General features: G+C 39.5%; 1 protein-coding gene across 1 annotated transcript; it reads left to right on the top strand.

Moving 5' to 3' along the window:
- Window positions 1-282: 282 nt before the first annotated feature.
- Window positions 283-21,520, top strand: ptgir (prostaglandin I2 receptor). The gene is made up of 3 exons (XM_054599612.1): window positions 283-421; window positions 573-1,614; window positions 18,559-21,520. The coding sequence occupies exons 2-3, from the start codon at window positions 769-771 to the stop codon at window positions 18,844-18,846; spliced, it is 1,134 nt and encodes a 377-aa protein (XP_054455587.1). The 5' UTR covers window positions 283-421; window positions 573-768; the 3' UTR covers window positions 18,847-21,520.
- The last annotated feature ends 716 nt before the right edge of the window (window positions 21,521-22,236 follow it).

Genomic DNA, 22,236 nt, shown 5'->3' with positions numbered 1-22,236 from the left:
GGAAGGAAATAACTCCACCAACAGTTCATTCTGATTGAAATTCCGGAGAAACAAGTGAATTTTTTAAAAGATCTTCCCACTGTATTGCTCTTAAATGGCCGTTTGAATACAGTCTGTCAGCGTCTTTCGATGCACCAGCACAGTGGGTGGGACTCTACATCGACCCGAAACAGACTGGGAGGTGCAGAAAGAGAGACAGAAGGGGAAAGTCAGCGGAAGGAAAGCGGATCTTCTTCAGTCTCTCTCGCTCTCTCTTCGCTGTGAGTTCAGTAATGCCGACACGTTACCGGCAGCGGTAGTTTTAAACTCCGTATGTAAATATTTGATAAAGTAGGAGCTGAATCCGCAGAAGAAGAAGGAAGCAGATTAGTAATAATTGAAATGATCCAGTATTGCTTCTCTCCGGATGAGCCAGTGAAAGGTGAGTGATTATTTGTCACTAAAACAATGATAAGAACATTGTTAAGACGTATTCAGCTGTATATATATATATATATTTTTTTTTTAACATGATGCCCCAATGGTGGAATGAAAGAAAGCAACTTTTTTTTCTTGTGTTATTTGTTTCACAGAAAGATTTCAAAACTGTTAAAAGAGAGAGAGAGAAAACAGAGAACCATCGGTCGACGCATCATTATGGGACTTACCACACACCCCTGCCTTCTGTGTTGCCAAATGGTGTCAAGAGCACAGGATCTCCATTTGTTGTTTGGGAATTCCTTATTTATTCCACACTGAGCAGGCATATTTCTTTGCTGGGATTTAAACATGAACAAAAGCATGGTTTCAAACGAATCATGTACCAATACCACCTGCAATGACACTCTCATGGTGAATGAAGATGGCAAGCCAGTGACAAGCATCATCATGTTTTTGTCTGCCGTGGTGGGAAACCTGCTGGCTCTCTTCATCCTCGGGGTGCACCAGAAGGAGCACCGCTCCAGGTCTTCTGTCTTCTGCATCCTGGTTACCGGCCTGGCCCTCACCGACCTGCTGGGCACCTGCCTCCTCAGCCCACCTGTGTTCATCTGCTACGCCCGCAACATGTCCCTGATAAGTATGGGCGGTGCGAGCCTGTGCAAGCTCTTTGGCTTTGCCATGAGTTTCTTCGGCCTGGCGCCCACGCTCATCCTGTGTGCAATGGCCGTGGAGCGCTGCCTGGCCATCAGCCACCCTTACTTTTACTCAGTACACATCCGCCACAGGTTTGCCAAATTCACTCTTTTCTTTATTTACCTCTTTTCTTTGGCCTTCTGTCTGCTGCCATTCAGCGGCTACGGCAAATTCAGACAGTACTGTCCTGGGACGTGGTGCTTTATCGACATGGATGCAACAGGGGATGACCAGGCCAGCTTGGTGCTGGCCTTCTCTCTGTCCTACTCCTCACTCATGGCACTGCTGATCTTTGCTGTGTTTGTGTGCAACGGCTCAGTGATTGTCAGCCTGGTTCAGATGCACCGGAGTCAGATGATGCGGCGCGGCTCGGTCGGGTCGACGGGGAGGAGGAGGAGGCTGAGCCTGGCCTGGTTCGCACAGGGAGAAGAGGAGGTGGACCACCTGGTGCTGCTGGCGCTCATCACCGTCATCTTTGTGGTCTGCTCGCTGCCACTCACTGTGAGTTCCCATTTCACCCTCCCTAAGGGTTTTTGTGTGTCACACAGATCGATACCCACTACCTGTCACTCAGAACCCATTTTGTGGGTTTCAGCTTTTTTTGGAAGAATATATCTATAAATCATGACATATCAGCATGTTACATTTTACAGTTGAAAAGGAAGACAGAGCTGACACCTTGATGTGTAATTATCAACCTTGATGTAGTTATCAAAACATGAACCAAAACTCCTTAGCCAAATCCAAAATAAAAAAGATATATCCTAAAATATAAATAGAGCATAAACACTATTCCCTGACTGGATTTACATCTGCACACTGACGGTAAAGGGTTTCCCACATAAAGAGATTCTCTTAAAACAAATTCCTTCCCATCATTATGTAATCATTATGTACATAGAAAGCTCAGCAGGCATGGCTACCGTTAATGTTTTTGTTGCAGTTGTATGTGTTTACATGCCCTGTTGGTGTCTCCCAAATGGTTGTGCTTTGCTCTGCTGGCGTGCCTGAGGTGTGCCTGAGAGTGCAGCCTTAGCCACATAAGGCATGTGTGTCTACTTAGCTCCATATCTGTCCCTGTTTGAGAGGCATGTGCCAAACCTGACAACCCTGGAGGACTGGTCGGGCCCTGCCTTTCCCAGAGGGCAAAGCTCCTCTGGGAGGAGTCCAAGGTTAACAAGCCTCCCCTCTGTGGGTGCCCTAGAGCATTAGTCAGAGGTACTTAGGAGAGTCAAGTTTGGGAGATAAAAAACAGCTGGAGGATGTGATTAATGTGGGTTTTATTATAAAGGTATCCCTGCTTTCATATATTCATGTTAGCCCTGTTGACAGCGGTGGTCCGATGATCAGATAGTTTACAGGAAGCAGTAAAAAGTGTTCGCCAACTACTCATTGTCTGCAGCTGGATGGTTTGTGGTAACACTTGGCCTGAAAGCTTGACTAACCCACAGTGCATGCAGTCGCATTTGCCCAGAGTTGTGGAAGAGAACGCCCTGGGGAAAGAACAGTGATGACGACACACTTGTCTACACTTTTGAGTCAGACTTTAGGTAACCGAAACCTCAACTTGCACTTTTGGTACATGTTCACCAAGACCTGTGTTTCCTAAATAGTCATCCATTGTTCCACTTTTCTCATCTAAAATTAACCTTTGTTTTCTTAATTGATTTGATTAGTTTACAAACCTATTTTTAGAAGTCAAACGTCTCAACTTAAGACCCTGTTATTAAGTAATTAGTGATTCACGCATCATCTCAGCAGACCTGGGTGTGTGTGCTTGTTTGCTCTTGTGCATGTACATCTTGTGGTGGAGACGAGGGCAATGATGTGCGAGTGCACCTCAGCAGACTTAGCTTGTTTCCAGACGGATGCAGCTTCATGATTAATACCAGTTAGTTTGCCTGAAGCACATGAGATGTTGGCAAAAACGTTTACTGGCCTGAAAATATAGTAAAGTGCATACTTACTACTCTCAGTACTGACACAGTTCAAAAGTTTTATTCCTTCGCATACAGAGTATATAAGCTGCTCTCAGTCACTATTCTCGCATGTGTTAAATTAGTTTTAGTATTCTTTCATGTAACTGAAAATACCTTGGAGGAAGATGATTTCAAGCTCTGAAGAATGGGCTCTGTTTGCATTTTGCCTTCATCAGCAGGGACTGCACAAAGGTAGTTGTGGGTGAGATGGACAACAATTGCTTGAAAATGAATGCTTCTTTTCTAAATGTAAGTTTAGCAGAGGAGGTGAGACATGTTAGAGTCAGAGAACTGAATTATGTTGCAGACTTTGCATTTACAGATCAGGTTGTGAGATCTTGTATTTGCTGAGTTGGACAAAAACTGAGGAGGACCAGCAAGATTTTTCATTATTCAGGAGGCAAGAGTGCACTTGTTCTGGTTGTGATCAGGGAAGTTGTGAAGCCCAGATGTGTGTGAGTATCTCAGAAATTTGTGTTTGGGAGGTGTTGTGTTGGGCTGTCGTCATTCTTAAGAATTTTCTGTTGGCTGTGAATGTTTGTCCCGTTCACTGTTACCTGAATCACACCAGCTTCCCAGGCTTGTCAGTCCACAGACCTGACCTTATGTCGTATATCACTATCACTAATGTAATTGCAGTAGACAGCAGAAAAAGATAAGGTGCCATTAACCAGTAGAACGTGATGAACGTTATCACTGCCACTGTTCTGTGAAAGAACATTTTATTTGTTTGATGTAGTGTGAAACATGAGGTCCGTCATAGTTTGTTCGAGGAAATACTATTGACACACTTAGTGTAATGTAATGCCATATAAAAACATCCATCTCCAGCTGTAGGACGGGATTCAAAGCTTCCCCTCCCAGTGTAGTCAAACACTGTTAGAGCTACATTATGTAAGGTTACACCACCAAATTGACATTAAAATCAACACACATGGAAGCAAAATATAACCTAGTTTGGACGATCCAATGTTCGTGAGATACGCCTTTATTTTGAAATTCCCAAGGCATGTCCATCACTATTTACATCATAGCACCACCTTCCTAAAGGCCCTGTTAAAAAAATAGTAAAATATTGTATTGTATTGTATTGTAGTTGCTTATGTGAGTTGATATAGGTGTAACTGATTGTGTTAAATGGGAACACGATATTGTGAATCTTCTATGATTGCAGGCCCTTAAATGGAATTGAGTCAAACCAATGAAACTTACGATTTAAACCCCAAGTTAATAGTGCTGAAATGGTAAATTTACTAAAAGAAAGTTAGTAATTTATATAGCAAGCACAAATACATAACATTTGCTGGTTTCAGCTTTTCAAATGTGAGAATTTGCAGCTGAATATTGTAAATTAAATATATTTGTGTTTTGGACTGTTAATTTGACAATTCCCGGATGTCTTCTTTTGCTCCTACAGTTTGTGATGGAAATCGTATAGAATTTTTACTGAAAATGTATAGACTAAAACAATGATCAATTAAGGAAAAATAAGGTAATAAAAATGGATTAGCGTTAAAGCTGATCATGCTTAGTTGCTGCTCTATGTTGAATAACTACCCTGTCGATTCATGTGATCCATGTTGGTATTTTGGGTCAGTATTTCATGAGTCTTGTCAGAAGGTTTCCCTCTGAAGGCAAAATCAACTCTCCTCCATTAGGCCTTTCTTTCCTCCTCTTTGTCTTGTCAACTTCAGTTTATAAATGATCAAAGCTGTATCCTGCAGGCGACAGGTACAGACTGATAGCATGACACTCACCAATATCTCCTCCTCCCTGCTGTTTCCATGGGAACTAAAGAGGCTTTCCTGCGTCCATATGCTGCGAGTCAATAACTGGATCAATAGATCGCTGCACTGTGGGGAAATAACAGATCATGAAAAGTCTTTCTAATAAATTGATGTTTGAGGTCCTTTTTATTGTTCAGACCTACAATGAACATATATTTTAACCAAATGGTGAATCAGAAAACAAATCAAATATAAAACTGGAGGCTGCTCTCGTGTATCCTCGCTCATGGCTCCTCGTGGAACCCTCCTCACTCCTCAGAGCAGAAATATTTGCTTCGGGACGGCTGTCAATATTGCGGCGCAGAACAACTTCCGGTTTAAACGAGGAGCGAGGAAATTACAAATAAGATACTTGGGATGAACCCCTTAGTCAGCAGTTTCATATTGAATTGTGGGTGAGGTTTAGATAGAGAGTGCAATAAAGACCTAAACTAAATTTTTACCTCAACGGCTGTTGAAAGTATTCTAAGTAGATCAGGGGAAGAGCCTGAAACCTTCAGCATGAAAATGTATTGCATCAACCATGTGTACATGCATGGACTTTACATTCAAGTCAAAATCAAAAAGACTGTTTTTGATTTAATAACTGGGACTTGCTACTGTGTTAAGTTAACAAATGACTCTCACATTAATCTGAGAATTTCGAGTTGTCCTTCTTAGTCCCAATCCCTCTTTCTCACCCATGTGGTTAACAAATAAAGATTGAACTGTAAAGGAAAAATAAGTCTTGGCAGGTTCACAAGATCACAGTACATTCTGGGATTTGGATAATAAAAAATGGAAATACCAAACCACTTCTCATAGCTCTGAGCAAACTGTACAAGAGGGCTGATTGTCAGGAAGAACATAAACAGCTGCTCTGACACATGTACAGTCACAGGGCATCATACCTCCAGGAATTAGTGTAGCACCTCATAAATCTGGATTGTCTGGCAGACTGGGATGAAGGAAAAGTTTAAAGAGAAAAAAACGTTTTGAAGCAAAATATTTGGTCGTGTTTACCTATTAAAGCACCCTGAGACTAAAGAAGGATTGAGAAACCAGTTAACAGAGCCAGATACAAACTAAATCTGGATGTGAGTCTGCCTTAAAACAACTTAAACATTAGACACATGTTTCGGTTTATTTGCCCGCAGGACTTTAACAATAAACCGTTAGCTAAATCAACCATAGAATAGTTTCAAAACAGCTAGGAGCTCAAAGCCCCAGGTAGGCCCAGTCAAGTCCCAGACTGGAATGTACTCTGAAATATGAAGATTGATATGCTATTGACTCACAACATAAAAACTGGATCCATATTGAGGAAATCAGTGTGGACGGAGAGGGGGAAGTCCCCACATCGAGACTCAAAACTAAAATCCCTGTAATACTTTCCAGAGGTAGTATTGGGTGAGTCTGCTTGTGCATCAGCCCAACATGTGGAAATAATGGGTGAACTATTTGTGACTGCAACATAGTGAACTGTGACCTTTGCATGAGTTTGAGAAATGGGAGTGGTACAGTCAGAGATGTAGAGACACACATGCTGTGACAGAGTCAAGATAAGAGCCAGCTTTGTTTCCCCAAATGTTATTGTGCTTGAGGTGCTCCAGGTGCTGCTGGGAGATGAATCTCATTGTGAGCTGTTCTATAAGGAAAGATGATGCTCTGCAATCAGCAGCTGGCTTTGTGGGCTGAACAATGAGGATTCCCTTTCCTAGTAGATGTAGGCTTAAACCTCCATTCAACATGTACACAACATATGCACACTTCATATACGAGCACACATGTGCTCCTATTACAGCAGTCACAAAGAGGCAGGCTAGCTAATCCTGCCCTTCATATTTCATCCTGGTTTCTTGCTAGTTGTCACGTTTTACTCAGTTTGAGCCACACAGGAGAAAGTGGACAACAAATATAATAAATATCCCAGAGGTAATTAGGTTAAACCCCTTTTCTAATGTGCAGAAGTGTGTGGTTGCTGAAGAACATGGCCTTAGGCTTCAGTTGGATGATAAGAGGTGAGTAAAGACAGATGTGGAGAGTTGATCAGAGATTTTAGTTATAGTTATGAAAAAATATTCATGAGTCACTTCACAAGTTATTTGCTTGACTGACCATGGCGGAATATTTTGCACTGTGATATCTTTAGTGGATATTTTGACTCATTTTCTCCACTTTGACGTCAGTGAAAACAAGCTGTTAGTACTTACATATCGTCCCGTTTTTTAAGTTGACATAGCAAACGTGTTTGCAGACAGTTGCTTGTCTACCCATCCAGCAGTTGCTGCTATAGTTAGCGACATTAGCATTCATTTGAAGTTGTGTTTCTTGCCACCTGGTGAATGTAAGTGTAATATTCACTCTTTTTTTCTAGCTCTGTCCGCAAAGTCAGGTGATAATTCTCTGTTGGTTCGTTACTGTGAGCGACCCCTTTCACATAAAATTAGTAATGTGATTTTATGGTTAATATGAAATATTGATTAAAAGCACTTCAAAGTGTTGATACTACTTTCCTTTTCACAACACAACCTTACTTAACACAATGTTAAAATGAATACTGATACTGTAACCATGAAAAATATCCTGTTTGTGGCTTCATGTGTTCATGCATAAAGCCTTCTTACTCCCTGTCCCTTGAATGATCTCTGTCTACTTCCAGTCAGACTGCTTGCCACATATTTTCATTACTGTGGTACCAAAAGCAGGGGGATATAGAGCTAGAAACTACCATCAAATGCAGCTGTTCCCTCGTCCCGCTGAACTCTCAGTATCCCTTTAAATAATAGGCCCTTGATAGAAAGAAATATGCTGTTTCTAACAGCCCTTAATAAATCCATTCTGTGTTTGTGAATAAATTACATTGTCATTGCATTGAGACTGATTTTTTGATAAATACATGACTGGCCCCAAATATTTCTTTAAACAAAAGCCAATAAATGTTGGCAACAAATGTGAAATTTGCAACAGTGTGGAAACATGTTTTCATAGTTTCTGCTTTGCAGAAGTGTGCGGACGTTCTGCTAATAATAATACCCATTTTTACCCGGTCATGAATGCATTATCATTGGACTTTTTTAACAGTGAGCTGCCACTTTAGCAGTGCCTGTATGTCATGGGGGTCAGTGGAGTGCTGCAAGATGTCTCGGTTAGTCAATTAACAATGCAAGATCTCTTTGAATAAACAGTGCAAAAATACACATTTTCACTAAGTTGTGCGCATCTGTGCAATCTAGTTTTAGGGAATTGAAGAAGACAGATGTAAACACATCCAGATAAGCTAAAAGGGGAATCTGCTCACTTTGTTACCTTGGCTGTGGACACATGTTTTTGATCGTCGTCCTTGATCTTTGAGTATTTCATTAGGTTTTTTTTATCTTTCTGTGCACGATAATGATCCTTGGTCGGTCCAGGTTCTAAAACAGATGGTTTAAATTGTTATGGGAGCACAAAAACACATGAACACATTTTACCATTTCCTGGAGGATGTACTTCTCCAATAGTTTTAGTGCTTTTTAATGCTTAGTTTTAGCAAATGTTCTTAGTTGTGAGCCTAGTTTGCTTCTTCAGGAGAAATATAGTGGTGGGCCCAGAGGAAACCTTCTCCAATCAATAGCTGCCTCCAGACTTAATGTTAATTTAATCATGCTCTACCTGAATAGTGGCCAGGCAGCCGTGGTTGGGGAGTAGGTGTTATTGGAGGGACACATAGGTCTTCCTTTTAAGTTTTAGTTATTTGCTCGACCAAGCTCTTCTTTAATGTCAGGATTAAGATTATTTCTGTACCACAATTCAAGCAAACATAATTTATTAGTTGTGTCATTTTGTAAGCATGAGAGGGAACATTATAGCCTCCAGTTTTCACTCTGATATGACAATGCTGTCAATATTACAGATTAAAAATGGTGAGTGAACACTGAGATGAAATGAAGATGGATGAAAGTACATAAGCTCTGTCTCATTACTTATGTGAAAACAAGAGCAGCATCAATCAGCGAGATTCTTCCTTTGTTATTTTTGGTCTATTTGTCATCATCGTCATAATCTTTGTTATTTTTAAATTTTATGTTTATATGCAGTGTATATATACCACTAAAACCACAATTTCTTTCATATCATTAGCCTCACAGATGAGCTCCTCTTCTGATTTTTTATTTCCCTACTGCCACTGGTTGAGGAAGTCCAAGCTAGAAATGTGTTTTCCTAGAGATTCTGCTCTTGTTTGGATTTTTTGTGCATCAGAAACTTCAATGAAAATGTAGTGTCAAGCATTTACTCAATGGTAGTTGTCTTTGAGAGAGATGGCAACAGAGGGATGACTTCCCTTTGATGCACTAATGAGCAAAGTAGTAGTTTGGTAGGTTAGGAGGTTGCGTGCATCTGTATGTCTTGGCAAAGTTGTTGCCAAGACATACAGAAATTATCAGTAGATCTTTCTCACGCAGCCATTTCCCGTATGTACATACACATTATTTGGTGACCTCCATATTTGCATAAATAGGTTCTTGCCATGCCATGTGTGGCCACGCTTATTTGTCCATCCATCTACACTTTCATTGTTCACACAGCATCGCGTGAAATGTGCTCCACACCCAGGTTTAGAGTTTCTCAACCTCAGGGTTGAGACCTCTTGATGGGTCATTTGATATGCAGGGACTTTTAAATATTGATATGTATCTCTTCCCAGTATATCTGTTATACATATATACATACTATAATTCAACATGGAAACTTCAGAGATATATTTCAGGAGGTGCAGACACATTGAAACAGGAGTTGTGCTTAAAACCCTAGAACACTAACGTCGGGTGATTTTCACCCACGCGATTGTGGTCACGTGATTGTCATTGTGTTGCTGCTGTCTGAGTTGTCCTTGGGTAGCTTCAGGCCATGTCCACATTAACAGATCTTGTCACATTAACAGATCTTAAAACCCCGTTTTCTAATGAAAATGTGTGGATCTCCGTCCAAATGATGTTTTCGCGTCCAGACTTGCTCCCTGAAAACGAATATCACGTGACTATTCACGTACACTGGGCATGCGCGCGCCGGTGTAAACAGGAAGTACATTGGTTGCTTGGTTACAGATAATATGATTACACTACTCTTGATACTCGTCGTGCTTGATACTTAAGAACTTCCTCTAAAATCTTCCTCCATGAACTCAAACAGACACATTTCGTGGAACATTTTTATTTTTCAAGCTTAGTTACAACACTGTAGGTCTAACTCTATCTCTCCCACACAGACAGCAAATTTACTTTAAATGAACAGTTATTAAACGAAGTTTACTAGATTATGGATCCATACATTTGGTCAACACAAGTCCATCAGAAGTCCGTTCCGTAGGCCTGATAAGGCCGCTGGACACGCCGCTAGCTAATCGCTCCAATAACAGCTGATTCCAGCTGAAGTCAAAGAACCGCTAATCACCTCCGGGTTGCCATGGATCACCTGTGTTCTTTTAGAGCCTTTTTATAGGGTCCCCCCATGATAACCTAATTATTGTTAATTAGGTACAGCTGATCTAATCTGCCATTGGTGATGTTTAACAAAATTAAAGCCGGCTTTCATATTTTATTTTTTTGTTCTTAACAAATAAAAAAAAGGTGAGGCGAGATTAAGGGTTTGATGACAAAATTTGTTAACGTGTGGTACAAATCCAGGTCTTTTGTCAACTGCGAAACGGATCCAGATTGGAACCGGCAAACCAAAACCACCCCTGGTGTTAATTTAATAATTACGTCTTTCAGAATGTTAGTACACAGAGAACAATAGGATTCTTGTTTCATACTCAGCCTTGCCGGCAGTTTCAGGAGATGTATTGCCTAATAAAACTTGGCTGAGCCGCAGCAGTGAAATACAACACCCTCACATCCAACAAACCCTAAGTGAGCCGGAATGTGATGATCTTCTGTTGTTGTGCCGAGGGACGTGTGAATTTGGGAAAATGGCGGATATACACTTAAAAAAAAGCCTGATATAACACACTGGAGAATAAGCTTGATTAAGATGACATGAGGTCTCTCATGTCAAGAGAGAAAACACATAAGAATTCACATTTGTGATTTCATGCATACAATTAGATCTTTTTAGTCTATTGGAGACACTGATTAAAGGAAGTATGGAAGTTATTGGGGTTTTCAGTCCAGCCATTAAATATATCAGTCAGTCAGTTTTTTTTTTCAAACAGCGGTCATTTTCTTCGGGGCCGTCTTCCCAAAATGTTGTTGTGTTCCGCAGATAAAACAATTTCTCCCTTCAAAGAGCGTCTGAGCCCTTGGACAACTTGGACAAAACAAATTCAAGATAATTGCAACCAGGAAGCCAGTGGAGATTCTGTGGTTTGTGATTTTAGGTCTCAGTGAACTCTACATGAAATATAGTTGATGGGAATAACCCCCCACCCACTCACCTCTGCTCCCAGAGACTCCCTTGTTGTCCTAAAAATATCTTCAATGAAATTTTTAAATCAAATGTGGAGAAAAAACTTGATGATTAAAGTCAATTTCTATTTGTTTAAACAAACAAAGTTTGATGATGTTGTGTCTTGTAATCTGATGTGGGAATAGTTAAATGTTTGGAAGGATGATGCCATACCACTGTTCCTGCTGCCCATAATTTAGAAACACCAGTACCCCAAAAACAAATGCCCATTGCTTTGAAAATTCAAACTCTCCCTGCAACAAACAGATGCATGTGGCCGATTATAATGTAGAATGATGTCATCGGACCGTCCAAGGTCACATTATTTTTGTATATAATTGAAGTAAGCCTTCATGGCTTTCTTCCAGAAAGGGTCTATTTAAACCCAACAATGATCTTTTCCCAAACCTAACCAAGTAGTTTTGTTTCCCATACCTAACAGGATTTCTGGTAAAAGAAAAAGAAGGTAAAATGACGTCATTCTGTATAATAATGAGACATGTTTTTGTGTTTGTTGAAGGGAGGGTTTTTATTTTCGGAGCAAAGGGCCTTGGAACAACGAGCGCTTGTTTCTGGATAACGTGCTGTTGGACAAATTGGCTTTCCGTCCGATGGGCCAGTTTTTGGACTATTGGGGGTCCTAGAATAAAGGGCGGTCTGAACAATAGGCAGTCCCTGAGAGGACATGGCAATAAAACACATTGTATTTTTATTTATATATATTATATATTATAATCTATTTTTGGTGTCAACCAACCGGTGTAGGAAGTCTGATATGCTCTGATGAATGCCATAATCCAGGCATCCATCATTTCAACTGATACCCAAACCAACAGCCACCCAGCACACAGATGTATGGTTCCCGCTGACTCGTAGAAAAATCTCACTGTTGGATGTTGACAGGGAGGAATGCTGGATACCAACCATCCTGACAGTGAGATCATTTAGAAAAAACAAGCTTTCCCAGGATAATTGCAGACAATAAAAAAAAGCATGCAATAACAGCCTGAGTTTACATGAGCTTACTTACATGTTTCAGCATTTACTTATACATATACTTGTCATTACGGAAGTACTTTGGGGTTGTCCTTAATTCACATTAGAAGCATAAAAGAGGAAACAGAAAATCTGTGGTATACAATATGAGTTGTGAAAGGCTTACACAGTGACTGCAGAACAAAATAAGTTTGTTAGATGTGTATGTATAGTAACATTCAAATCTACACCATTATGCAGCAGGTGGTGTAGCTAAACATTGGCATTGGTGCTGCACACAGCAAGGTCGGTAGTTTAATGCGCAATCTTCCTGTGTTTAACCAGAAACAATGTTGTAATATTGCTGTCATGTCAACTCACATTAGTTAAATTAATCATATCATGTTGTGTTTGTTTTTTGAATCCCAAAACAAAACAAACTTACAGACTGTGTTTGACACATGACCGATTGTTTTGCTGTGGTTTGTTGTCAGTCAGTCTTGGGAAAGTCATAAAACAGCAGGCCGGCAGTACATGTCAAGACTTGTATTTCCTTTTTGTGGTTAATGTGCTGCTGATTATTTGTCCTGTTACAGTCTGTATTCAGTTAGCTTTGCCAAAATGCCAAAGAAAATGATCTGAAATAGAATAATACTGAATAGCAAACAGCGAGTACAGCCACAGTAAAAGTACCAGTCTTATCTTCTAACAACATGTTTATTTTGAATATTAAGTCAATATATTTTACTTATCTATATTTACCAACTGGCCCAACGGATAATGTTATCACATCTCCCAGAACTCTGTAATAAAGCTGTTGTCATAACCAACAGGGATGGATAAACTTACAAAAATAGGATTTCTGTCTTTGAGGAACTGCAGTGAACGCCTGTTGAGTCTCTCGCCTGTTGCAACAGCGACAAGGTTTGGCACATTTTCACTTGAAAATCACATGAAAATCACATGAAATCAGCCACCTCATATTTAAAATCACTTTGTCAAATGTTTTGTTGGATTTTCACAGTTGCTTCCACTTCCTCTTTGGTGTTTCTACTGTGTGTGTGTGTGTTTTTTTTCTTTTTTTGTCAGCAGTTTTGCAACTCCTATAGCTTCTCACTTGTGTATGACAGTTTACTCATCAGAGAGCTCACTTTGACTCTTTTAGTTTAAATTCTTTTTACATTACTTAGACAAAAGAAAGGGTGATACATGTAGATTCTGTAGTAATAAAGGCTGTATCATATATTCATCCTACTTTTTTTTTTACAAACTGAGGAAGAGAAAGATTCATAGAACAACATGCATGATTTATGGCAGAATGAAACTGTGTGCAGGTAAAGCGTTTTGTTATCTTGCACTGTAGTCGCTTTTCCCCCAGATATTTCAGTGTATTGAGTGTCAGGATGGCGCCTGTCCTCTGGAATAGTTTTCTTACTGAAGCCTATTTTACACAATGCTAGTGTAAGGCCTAATGGCTCCAGGTAACTCAATACAGCGTCGGGCACTTTTTAAAGAGGAAACTGACTAATGGATGTTCAGACAGCATAATTCCCCTGATGAAACTCGTCTGAAGACAAACAAAAGCTGACTTTACTGCCTTACATTGCAGCCATTCATTTTTAATTTGATGTTTACTTGCACATTTACATTTATATGACTCCTGTGATTCTTCCTAAGTGAACAGCTTGATACTGAAAACCTTCAATGAGTTTGGGCAGTTAGAGATTAGTTTTCTGTGTTGTAAAAGTAATTAAACAAAGCCTGAGGAGACATTGACATAATGGACAAATTGATTACAAGCACTAGATGCATGTTGAAGCTCTTGCCGGCATACACCCACTCTACCTTCCACTCTGTATCTTTTTCTGCATCTTAGACGACACAAGCCACCTCATCACTAACTTCCTAGCTGTAGATTGTGAAGCAGTGGAATTCCCCTGGTGTAAAAACACCAACGCTGCGTTCAAGATAACTAACGCAGTCAGAATTTCAAACTTCTGACCTTGAGGCGTTCCAGGTGCACAACGCCAAACGTAAACAAAAACCATGGCTGACCGTGACAAATTGTGTGTCTTTGGCAAGTGCACATACTGTTGGACTCTCAGCAGTGTAGTCTCCACATTTGTTGGCATTTTAAATGTTTTCCTGAATGACTTGTGCACAGAGAAGATAGAGTTTTTTTTTAATGTGACCAGCTCCTTATTAACACCGGTGACATATTTTATCACTTTATCAATTTCCATGCAGAACAGGTTTTACAAGGAAAGTATGTATTATTTTGATTAAATACAGACAAATATAGTTTACGTTGCCTTTGAGTTGACGTTTTACCATCTACAATGTCCGCTTTGTTGTGTGCTGTTGTAAGAAACGAAGGCCGTGGGCGGAAATCGAATCAATACCAGTGTTATTGTGAAACCTGGATCGATGCACTTCATTAGACCTCTCTACGTCACAGCATCAAGCAGGAACAAAATTACAAACAGATGAACAGTCAGTGTGTGTTTAATGTTTTTTCAATTTCTGTTGAATTTCTCTGATCTGAACTACTACTTTCACCTCCCTGATAACTAGGCTCAATACTGAAACACTGGTTAGTTTTACACATCTCTTGTAAACTACTGCTGTTTCATACTTATTTGCCTTTTTCCCAGGAATGAGATGAAAACATTGATATAATTTATGCTATGTGTTAAGAACAGGATGTGTGAAGCCTTGTTAAGGCTTTCAGCAAAGGAAAAAACAGTTAGTACGCCTCCCACTGCGGTTCAAGCTTAATAGTTAACATGCTGTACTTTGTTTGTTCAAGCCACACATAAAACAGAAATGTAAATACATCATTATGTGGTTTTAGAACAAGTTACATTCTGTGAAATATTTCCTACGCAACCTCTTGAAGTCTTGTTGCCATGGCAAGGGCGTAGAATTGGTTTAGGAAGACAATTATGCATTGTGAATGCCCTAACTCTAATCGCCTATATTTCCTTGGTAGGTACACAAAATAAAAAAATTTTTTGTGAATGAATCAACCTGAAACAGTTAAAGTGAGGGGGACACATTTAGCTGGTAAAGAGTTGACAAGTTAACCATTAATTAACCTAATAGATAATATGTCAGTGTTGTGATACCAGCGTGTTTCCACGCGCTCCAGGTGGACGAACAAGAAGGCAATGAAGCATGTTCCCCAAAATGTTGAACTACTCTTTTAAAGACTAGTGTAGCACTGTAGCATTTCGCACTTTCTCTGCTGGATCGATGCTGTAAACATGTCCGCTCTTAAAGGCCTGTAATCTCTGCGCTGTCTACTCTCTCATGCCTGTGTAATGATCCTGCAGTGAAACAGGATCAGGAAGAAAGGAGTTGTGAAGAGTCCTCCAGGACCATGAGATGGAAACTAATGGGTCATAGAGTGTAGACATCCATTACGTGGTCTTGTTTCATGAAATAAAAAGCAATCATCAGCCCCAAATAGGATCTTACTATGTGTCTCTGCCAGGATCTTACTATGTACCCATTAACACCAACTGGCTCCAGGTGCTTGAAGATTCTAGGTCATCAAAATATCAGAATACGAAGTAAAAGGAAATATATATTCGGGACAGAAATAGCACTCCATTTCTTTGACATAGAACTTATTAGATTTATAAGTTCAGGAACAAATTGCAAATGAGTTGATAGTGGTGATAGATGAATCTGTTTGCGCATGTACAAAATCCAGTGTACAGGCAACTGTCTGCAAATGTACTGTATGCATCTATATACAGTACATCTGCGAATGTATTTGCTTTTGCTGGATTTATAGGTCTACGAGCACGCTTACAGTATGTTCCTTTCTCATCGACATGATTCACAGACTGATACATTAATATGCTCCTGTTTAAGGAGAGCCTGACACCTCATTAGTTTTGGCCCCACATCTTGTAGTGCTCGGAGAGGACAGCTTGTGATTTGTGGCCCTCTCTGCAGGGCTTCAGGTTCGTCGGGAGGACCATAAGAGGCAGGGTGTCATGCAGCAACAGAAGCAAGGGTGAGGGTGGTCATGTGGAACAGGGAAGATGGCAGAGAGTATGAGGAAGCAGGTCTGTTTGAAATGTTACTGGCAACACCGCATGATGAATAAAGTGTACGATAACTGCGGTTGAGAACGAGAGCCATTTGTCTTTGTGTTGTTAGTGTGTTTTATGCCAGTAGGCCTAAGATTTACTTTTACTTCAACGATTAATTCAAATAACAAATTGTTGCCAACATGACTTCTGTTTTCATGGTCATGCGCCAAGAGAGTTAATGGTGTTGTGATTATTGTGGTAAAAGAGGTTAAGGTCCAATAAGGACATATTTCACTATTATTTCTAAGGCATTTTAAACATGTGTTTGTATCCACTGCCTCCGATATTCTGCCGATATCCTGGCAAATAGATCTGGTTTAGTAAATCACTCGTAGTTACTTAGAACTAAACGCACACACTTAGTTATGGATTCATGAAAAGATAGTGCAACCCAAACCTGGATATATTCATATTCACAGTGATTTTTTTAATTTAATGCTATCATTAATCAGATGAATGCAGTAACTGATGATGAAGGAAAAATTTACTGAAAAAGTGTCTCATTGTGAATTTTTTTTTGTTGGTCTCCAGCAAACGTTAACCTGTGAAAGGAAACGGTGCCACACTGTCTTAACCTGTGTTCATATCAATTCTGACTGACTTCAACTTTTTCCCTTATTTATTAAGTCTTTGCAATCAATGAATTCGCCAGTAACCGGTTGTGCAATTGAAGAAATTTCTCGGAACCTCAAATACTTCTTAAAAAAGTTAAGAACATCTGGTTGTTGTTGTTATGTTCTACGTTGGACCTTTTACATGTACCATTTCTGACACATCTGTTGACGGCACTGTTTTAGGGTGTTGGTTTTAAGTTATTATGTCTTTGAGCTCAATATCTTCTCAGAGGCATCTTGAAATGATTGCTGCTTTTTTGGGGTTTGCAGTCAGCCTCTTCCTCCCTATCTGTATTTCTCAAGGGTGTATCTGTAGATCAATATGTGAGCGACCACATCCGTGTGAGTTTAGCCAGTTAACGAGTGTTGAGAGGGCATAGACAGCCTAGTGTCTGGCCCCTCTGGTTGTCTGGTTTGGCCTCTGCTTCCTCTGGGCCCTCTCACTCTGTCTCTATCATATTAGTTTTCAGTCCAGGCCCTAGCAACCGGGAAACATTAACACCAATGCATACAAACACTCAATCAGCACAGGCCATTAATTAGGCTACTGTTTGTTGGATATTTCATGGAGGAAATGGAGAATTGTTGATAGAGAAGAGGAGTGAGGTGACAAAGATGCTGCCTGGGCCAGCTGCTGCTTCTCTCTCTACCTTTCTGCTGCCTGCTCTTCCCTAAAGGTCAATACAGTTGTGGTTTTGTCATGTAGCATTTTCTGGATCTGTATTTAGGACATTGTGTTTAATTGGTATAAAGAGGGGGATGTTGACGTTTGGTAAAGCCCAGCATAACAAGATGAACCACAGCCCCAACTGACACTGATACTAAACACACAGTCATGTGCTCTCATCTGGGTTTAACAAGTGCCGACAACTCCATTGTGTAATTATGTATTGTCCTGGTGATCTTTAAATGGCAGCTGCATAAACCAAACACACCCAAGACACCAAAGAAAACCTGCTCTGACAAAACCAAGATATGATGCTCATCTTGTCTCGTAATATACAAATACCATTTTACTTAGTACCAAACATGTCAGCTTCTTATTCCTAGTAATAAATCACCAAAATGACTAGCACAAAAAGTGTCAAAGCTACTGTCAAGACAATATTTCTTAGAACACAAATTAATCAGTTACTGGAGAAACACACCAGCAAAATCACAAATGGAGCAATGCAGAAAGGAGACAAATATATATTTTTCAAAGATAGCAGCTGGCTGGTGTTTAACGGAGTTGGAGACCTTTCCTCACCCTCACTGTTGGTGAGGAGAGAGAGCAAGAATGTTGAGACTAAACTACGGATAAAACTGCATGCTGAGTAGCTCCTAGGGAGTGAAGCAGGTCCTTTTTCCCGTAAGGTTTGAGCTCTGCATCGCCAAAATGTGGCTGCAACATAATTGACCGATTGCCCTGCTGGTTTTCATTCTGGTTATCTAATCTGGGACAGAAAACCAGCAGTGGTCTGTATCCTGAGACCTAGACTGACGTCTTGTAGATGATGCAACTCTCTTGTATTTTCTAGGCTTTATATTTGTAACCTATGATCAGTAAAGACTTTGTCTAACTTTTCTCTCTCTTCAGATTGCAGGCTTTATCAACGCCATTCATCCTTTTTGTGGCGATACGGAGAACCTGACAGCCTTCCGCTTCTACGCACTGAACCCCATTGTGGATCCCTGGGTCTTCATCATCTGCCGCAAGTCCGTGTTTCAACACCTTTGCTCTCTGTTGACCTGCCGCTTCAGCAGAAAAGCTGTGAAGACGACGGCACACTGCGCACTGTCTTTACCCCTTGACAATCACATACAGCGCAACCCCCCAGACGTGTCTGTTTCACAGACAAACATGTACTCCAGTATACCTCTGTGACCCAACAGAGCCCCTTTGTAGGGTCGGGTGACTGGAAGCTAGGAGGATTCCATATCTGATAAAAACCTTTGTGGTATTATATTTTAACATTTGCATACAGGATTCCTGCACTCACCATTTTTAAGCACAAAGACTTTGTCAAAAATGTTGGGAAAAAACAATTGCACTAGGTCTTAAACTTCAAAAAACTTCCATTAAACTATTTCAAAGTTGCAGGAAGACTTGTGCCATAAAACAAACAGCACTGTAACTTATTATTAAGGAACACATCAAATTATATCATGACAATGAAAAATATACTGTATAATAAGAATATGTGCACTCGGGTAAAAGCTATTTGGTGTAAACAATATGCATGTGTTTACTCTCTTCTTTTTATCTCAGCCTTTTCTTTCAAACACATCCAGGTAACTCTACAAATGGATGGACCACAGCTACAGATCTATGATGTCCTGCAGGTTGCACTAAACATGAAGATGGCGGTTTATTTCCATGTCATCGCTAATTTACATGTTAATCCATTTCCCCCGACCACAACTGTAATGTATCTGTCATCAGTGACAGGTTAAGTGTGATCCAAAAGAGAGAGAGACCTAATTTATTCAAGTGAGGAGACGTTGCCATTTGGTTTCCGAGGCCAGGTGCCATATAAATATGGATACAAACCATTAGCAGACTTTAATCTTGGGTATCATGTCACAAGAGTAAAATGCTACAGTAATGCTAATGGTTTTTAAGGGTTCACTTTGGCATATATGTCCTTTGAGCTTAATGCATGTTGATGTTTAGCAGGTATCATGCTCAACATCTTGTAGCATGTTTCCTTGTTAGCATTAGATAATTTGAACAACACACAAAGTACAGCTTGGGTTGATGGGAATGTCATCACATTTGCGGGTATTTTGTCATAAACCAAAGTATTGAGTGTGGTTCATGAGTATTTGTTTAGTACCTTTTAAACAAACTTCGACCCACATGCACACCATCCTCTCTTTTCCCCGGCACTAATGCAACTATATCACTTATTATCATATAAATTAAGTCTAAATCTGAAAATGAGTCAGTTCCTTACAAATGTATGTTATATCTTTAGTGAGAGTCACTAATGGTTGTAAAAATTCAAACTGAAAATGTAAAAAATACAACTATAGTACAGTCTATTTACATGTTATTTTATCGAAACATATTTTTCAACAAACTGTTTCATCAAAAGTCTGTCATCACTGAAAATGTGAATAATTCAGTCTTCCCTGACTATAGCCTGCATATATAGTACATACTATAGTCTGTGTTCCACCTGTGTGACATTGTACCTGTGATGGTTTTGGAAATGTGTCTTGCTCCTACCAGAGAGTACTCTGAATCACAGTGCAGCAGCACCTGCACAGACAGCTAGTACTCTGAATATGAACATGTGGTATATGTATTAATATTACAGAATCATACATTTCCGTTTTTTGTGAGGACCCATTATACAAAAATAATCAAATGACCCTATCATTCCTAAAATGCAATGTATTCAAAGTAAAGATGCTAAAATCTGCCCATTTTTGAAGTTTAACTCCAAACTTCTGTCAAGAAATCAGATTGGTTTATAGAATAAAATAAAAGCCTGGACAAAATGTTAGTCTATTCCAAACCACACCTGAGAGCTGAGTTACAAGGGTTAAGAAGGCCACTTTAGTATCGAACTATGAATAATTGCTCCTTCGCTAAAACCAGCCATCTGTTTCTAGTCTGTCAAGCTGTCAGAGCTACGATGGAGCCCACACTGTCACTAACTGCACTCCCTGAATAAATCTTATATATTTTTTGGAAAAAGAAAAAGAGATTTCACTGAAAATCAGAAATGTCTACATTATGGGTTTGAAGGTTATATCCAGGATGCCAAACTGGTTCAGCAGCTGAAGACCGGTTAAAAAGATAAAGATAGAAGCTAAAACCTTTCCAGCTGATAATGTCACTTTATTGCATGAACTCTGCTTCCCTCCTTATCATTCTCAGTGATTTACAAACTACCTATGATGCTTGTCTGTGAATGTCAAACTCTGCTGCAAAATAAAAAGCTCTGTGAAATTTAGTTTAGGTTGTTGTGACTTTAACTGCATTTTAAATGGAGTGTATTTATGCCTTTTCACCATGTTCAATGGTGTGTGTCCTTACAGTTGTGCTGGTTTGGTTTTCTGCAGTGAATTGCAGAGATGGTAATTTGAGTTACTTTATGTTTTATTTTTATTTTTTGGCTGTGTTGCACATAAACTTTTTGCTGTATAATCTTTAAATACTCAGGCATGCATGACCCGAGGCAAGACAGACACGTTGCGTTGTACATTCATCGAAATGAATGAAAAAATACATAAAAGAAAGAAGATATTCTTCATTATATGGTACACATTTTGTTCATGTTAAATAAAATATTGATATAAGAAGATAAAAACACACAACATATGTCTGTGTATGTTCCCAATGAGAAATGTTTATGCTGATTTTAGATGTTTAACAATCCTACTGTTCTTTTTCTCAGTCCTAGTTTTTTGACTGCCATGCCTGTGCATGTTTACTCTGCGTTTACAGTATATGAAATGGATGTAGTGAACAGATAAACAGAAGAAGATTGTGTATAAGTGTAGACAATCATTTGTTTTTGTCTTGTTACGACCCTTAACATCAACTACGGGGGAACATTTATTTGAGATGCACAAGACTGTGGCCATTTGGAGAGATTCTTTTACTGTATGCAACAACTCTAAACGGAGCATCATTAAGTTACATGACAATAAAATGTTCCAGTATATCAAGTTTCAGATGAAAGTAATATTGTCAGAATGAAAGAAAGTCAGTAGGTTATGTAATTGATTGCTGATTTTGGAAAATGCATTTTTAGTCGTATATGTGAAAGTGATATTCAGATGGTTGAGAAAGTTTTTTTTTTTTTAACTGTTATGATTTAACCCGTTAGCAATCAGAGTTCATGACACAGCCTAAGGTTTTGAATTTCAATCTGATTTTGGATTGCTCAAAACTGTAAAATGATGCAAACCACGTGTTCATTTCTAAAATGTGAGCGGTTTACTGATAGTCAGACATGTAACTCAGTGTAACATAAAGCTTTAGTGTTAATACTGATATAAATATTCACATTAGTAACTGCTGGTTTGTGTTGGAAATAAGGATTGCTCCTAACATAAACAATCCTGGAAGAACTGAATGATGACTGATTTAAACAGTCTCATTTTATGTATTAATATAGGTATTCCATATAGCCATCTTCAGAAAATCATGATTTAGTTAAACACTGACCTGAAGTGTCATGTAAAAGTTATAGTTGGAAGAGCAGCAGAGCAGTGGCTGGTGCTGTAGCACCACAGTGTGGTTAATGAGTACACATTT

Source organism: Anoplopoma fimbria, chromosome 1 (assembly GCF_027596085.1).
Source record: "Anoplopoma fimbria isolate UVic2021 breed Golden Eagle Sablefish chromosome 1, Afim_UVic_2022, whole genome shotgun sequence".
NCBI lineage: Eukaryota > Metazoa > Chordata > Actinopteri > Perciformes > Anoplopomatidae > Anoplopoma > Anoplopoma fimbria.
Note: the sequence above shows the minus strand (reverse complement) of the source record. Positions and strands in the feature narration are given on the sequence as shown.

Excerpts from the sequence above, each read along its gene's own strand:
- ptgir (XM_054599612.1), top strand. The coding sequence starts at position 769 with ATGAACAAAAGCATGGTTTCAAACGAATCATGTACCAATACCACCTGC. Across the intron at positions 1,615-18,558 it reads TCTGCTCGCTGCCACTCACT|ATTGCAGGCTTTATCAACGC; the intron begins GTGAGTTCCCAT and ends CTCTCTCTTCAG.